Raw genomic sequence first — 3409 nt, 5'->3', positions numbered from 1 at the left:
GAGAGAAAGAGGGAAAGAGAGAGGAGGAGAGACAAAGGGAGAGAGAAAAAAGAGGAAAGGAAGGAGGGAGAGAGAGAGGGAGAGAGGGAAAGAGAAAGAGAGAAAAAGGAGGGAGAAGGAGGAAGAGAGAGAGGGAAAGAGATAAAAAGAGAGACAGAGGGAGAAAAAGGGTGAGAAGAGGAGAGAGAAAAGGAGAAAGAGCGGGGAGAGGGAGGGAGCAGACCCGGGCGCTTACCGAGCCCACGCAGGAGTCCTTGATGTCCACCCACACGGAGTCAGCCACCACCTCCCTCTGGCCGCTGGCGCCGATCAGTGTGTAGTAGGCCACCAGGCGGAAGGACGGGATGAAGTCGGTGGTGATGGACAGCGGCAGCACCACCAGGTCCTGGCCGGGCTCTCTCGCCTGGCGCCCCACCTTCAATAGCTTGCCCTTGTTCATGATCTGGGGGGACAGGCTGGCCTCAGGCTCGGGAGGGTGTGCGGGGAGGGGTCTGGGATGGGGAAAGGGGTCCTGGGGCTTCAGAAGAAGCGAGGAGGAGGAGAAGAAGGAGGAGGAGGAGGAGGAGGGGGGCAGGGGCAGAGGTTTCCAGGTGGCCACGGACCAGGTAGGTGTAGTAGCGGATCTTGGCCTCCTGGGCGCGGTCAATCCGCAGGAGGAAGTTGACGTTGAGGGTCTCCCCCGGCCTGAGCTCCGTGCGTGACACTGACAGGTGCAGGTAGTTGTTGGAATTGCCCATGGTTTTGTAGGGCTCCGCCTGCATGGTCCTGGTGGCCTGCTCTGCCTCCGAGAGCCCCTGCTTCTGGGTGCGCACCTGGGTGGGGAGACAGGGAGGCGTGCTGGTCCCTCCCAAGGATGCCCACACCTGAATCCCCGAGACCTGGGAACTGGTGGCCTTTCTTGGTGAAAAGGACACTTTGCAGGTAAGAGGAAGTTAGGGACCTGGAGGTGGAATCATTATGCTGGATCCTGTGGAGCTAATGTCATCATAAGGGTCTTTACTAAGGGGGGGCAGGGGAGAGAGGGAAGGACAGAGAGACAAAGAGGGAGAGAGCGAGGGAGAGGGAGGAGAAGAGGAGGAGGAGGGCGATAAAGAGGAGGAAGAGGATGAGGAGGAGAAAGGAAGGAGAGAAGAGAGAGTGAGAAAGAAGAAGACTGGGGAGAGAAAGGGAGAGGAAGGGAAAGGAGAGAAAGAGAGAGAGACACCGGAAGACACTATGCTGACTTTAAAGACGGACAAAGGGCCATGAGCCAGGCCTCTAGGGTGGCCTCTAGACGCTGGAAAAAGCAAGGGAACGAACTTCGTCCCGGAGCCAGGACTGCTGACCTCTGACTGTAGACCCATGAGTGTGTGTGGCTTTAGATCACTAGGCTGTGGCCATCTGTCATGGCAGCCACTGGAAATTCATACGCATTCTGAGCACAGCAAGGGGTAAGCGGGGTGCCCAGCCCGGGAGCTGCAGCCATCGGCGACCTCTGCAGCTGCCTTGAGACTTGCCTCCCTCCCAGTGAGGGGCAACAGGGCCACGTCCACAGAAGCCAGGAGAAAGGAGACCACCTCACAACAAGGGGCCTGTCCCCGACACTGCACAGCCCTCCTGTGAGATTCAGGCTCCTCCCACAGTGGGAGTGGAAAGACTGTGCACGGATGGGGTGTCTCTCCGTGTCAGCGGAAGGCGCAGGGCGTGTAAGCGGGAGAGCCCTGTTTCCTCCAACTGTGTGCCCCTCTATGCAGATGAGAATGTCTCTATGCAAATGCCAGGACCCCCCTGTGCAAATGCCAGGACCCCACTGTGCAAACGCCAGGACCCCCACGCTGTCTTCCCAGTGGTGGGGTTCTGAGGCTGAGCCCAGACGCACCGTGATGCTGAGGGGCTTCTGGCTGGGGTGTGTGTTGATGCTGAGTTTCGCCACACCGTCTGCCTGGGTTAGAGACTGCACGTTTTCCTCTCCCTGGACTGCCACGGGGATTCGGTAGGCTGGAGAGCCATCGGGGTTTGTCACGAACACCTATGATGTGGGGTGCAGGCAGGGGAGATTCAGGCAGGCTCAGGGGTGTGGTTGGTGTACCAGAAGGGAGGAGTGGGACCCCTTCCTGCCCTGGGTCTCACCATGAGGTCAAAGGGCATTCCTGGTTTGAAGTACTTGGGTGTCTTGGTGAAGTGGATCTGGTAGGGGGAGGTCACGATGGGGATCCCACTGCGTTCTGCCTGCACCATGTCACTGCCTGAGAGGACCAGCTGTGAGTGTAGGCTCCTGGGCCACCCCTCAGAACTAGGCCTCCTCCCTCAGACTGGACCCCACCTTCAGACTAAGCCTCTTCCCTTAGAGTGGAGTCCACTTTCATACTGATCCTGTGCTCCTCATCAGATTGGGCCCCAACTTTATGCTGGCCCTGCCTCTTCTATCAGACTGGACCCACCTTTATACTGGCCCTGTCTTTCTCATCAGACTGGACACAGACTTCATACCGGGCCTCCCCATCAGCTCAGACCCCACCTTTATACTGGCCCTGCCTCCCCCGTCAGACTGGACCAATCTTTATTCTGCCCCTGCCTCCCTCATCAGACTGGACACAGCCTTCATGTTCGGCCTCCCCTTTCAGACTGGACCCCACTTTCACTCTGAGCCTCCCTCCTTAAACTAGGCTTTCTCTTCCAACCGGGCCTCCCCTCTCAGACTGGCCCATTTGGTGGTCCTTAGTTTGGCCTTCAGACCAGGCCTCACCTGAGTGCAGGATGACAGTGACGGACACGTACAAAGACTTCCCCACCAGGTCCTCGGCTCGGGCGTTCTGCACCCCATCCAGCAGTACCTGCCGTTCCAGCAAGGCATCCCCTGAGCCATCCTCAATCTGGGAGGGAAGAAGAGAGCTTAGAGAGGGGAGGGGACTCAGAGGAGGTGGGGACTCGGGGGAGGGACCTAGCAGCCTCTGTAGATGGTACCGGAATGCGCCTGAGGGATTCAGGCAGGGAAATCCTCTGCTCGCTGTCCTGGACCCCGAAGATGACAAAGGCAGTTCCCTGCACTTTCTTCCCATAGAGGAACCTACAGGGCAGACCAAGTGGGCTTCAGCTTGGCCCCTCCTGGAGAACGGGATCTCCCCCAGCTTCTCCTGCCTGTGCTGAAGACTGGGGCCCCGGCCTACTGCTGGCCCCTCACCTGGCCCCACCACCAGCCCCCCACCTGGGCCCACCCCCATCCCCCCACCTGGTTCCAACCCCAGTCTCCCACCTGGCCCCACCCCAGCCCCTCACCTGGTCCCACCCCCAGCCCCCCACCTGGTTCCAACCCCAGTCTCCCACCTGGTCCCACCCCCAGCCCCCGCCTAGTTCCAACCCCAGTCTCCCACCTGGTCCCACCCCCAGCCCCCGCCTAGTTCCAACCCCAGCCTCCCGCCTGGCCCCCCCC

General features: G+C 59.8%; 1 protein-coding gene across 1 annotated transcript in view; it reads right to left on the bottom strand.

The window, feature by feature from the left end:
- C3 (complement C3) overlaps positions 1-3409 on the bottom strand; it is a 37655-nt gene that overhangs the window by 28636 nt on the left and 5610 nt on the right. The window contains exons 8-13 of the mRNA XM_032252485.1: positions 2944-3046; positions 2726-2852; positions 2110-2225; positions 1859-2008; positions 603-812; positions 156-442 (exon numbers count right to left, since the gene is read on the bottom strand). Coding sequence (XP_032108376.1) covers positions 156-442; positions 603-812; positions 1859-2008; positions 2110-2225; positions 2726-2852; positions 2944-3046 — 993 coding nt within the window. The remainder of the gene's footprint in view (positions 1-155; positions 443-602; positions 813-1858; positions 2009-2109; positions 2226-2725; positions 2853-2943; positions 3047-3409) is intronic.

The sequence above is a fragment of the Sapajus apella genome, unplaced genomic scaffold (assembly GCF_009761245.1).
Source record: "Sapajus apella isolate SASKATOON/1434 unplaced genomic scaffold, GSC_monkey_1.0 scaffold77, whole genome shotgun sequence".
In the NCBI taxonomy this organism is placed as follows: Eukaryota; Metazoa; Chordata; class Mammalia; order Primates; family Cebidae; genus Sapajus; species Sapajus apella.
This window is presented reverse-complemented; position numbering and strand designations above follow the sequence as displayed.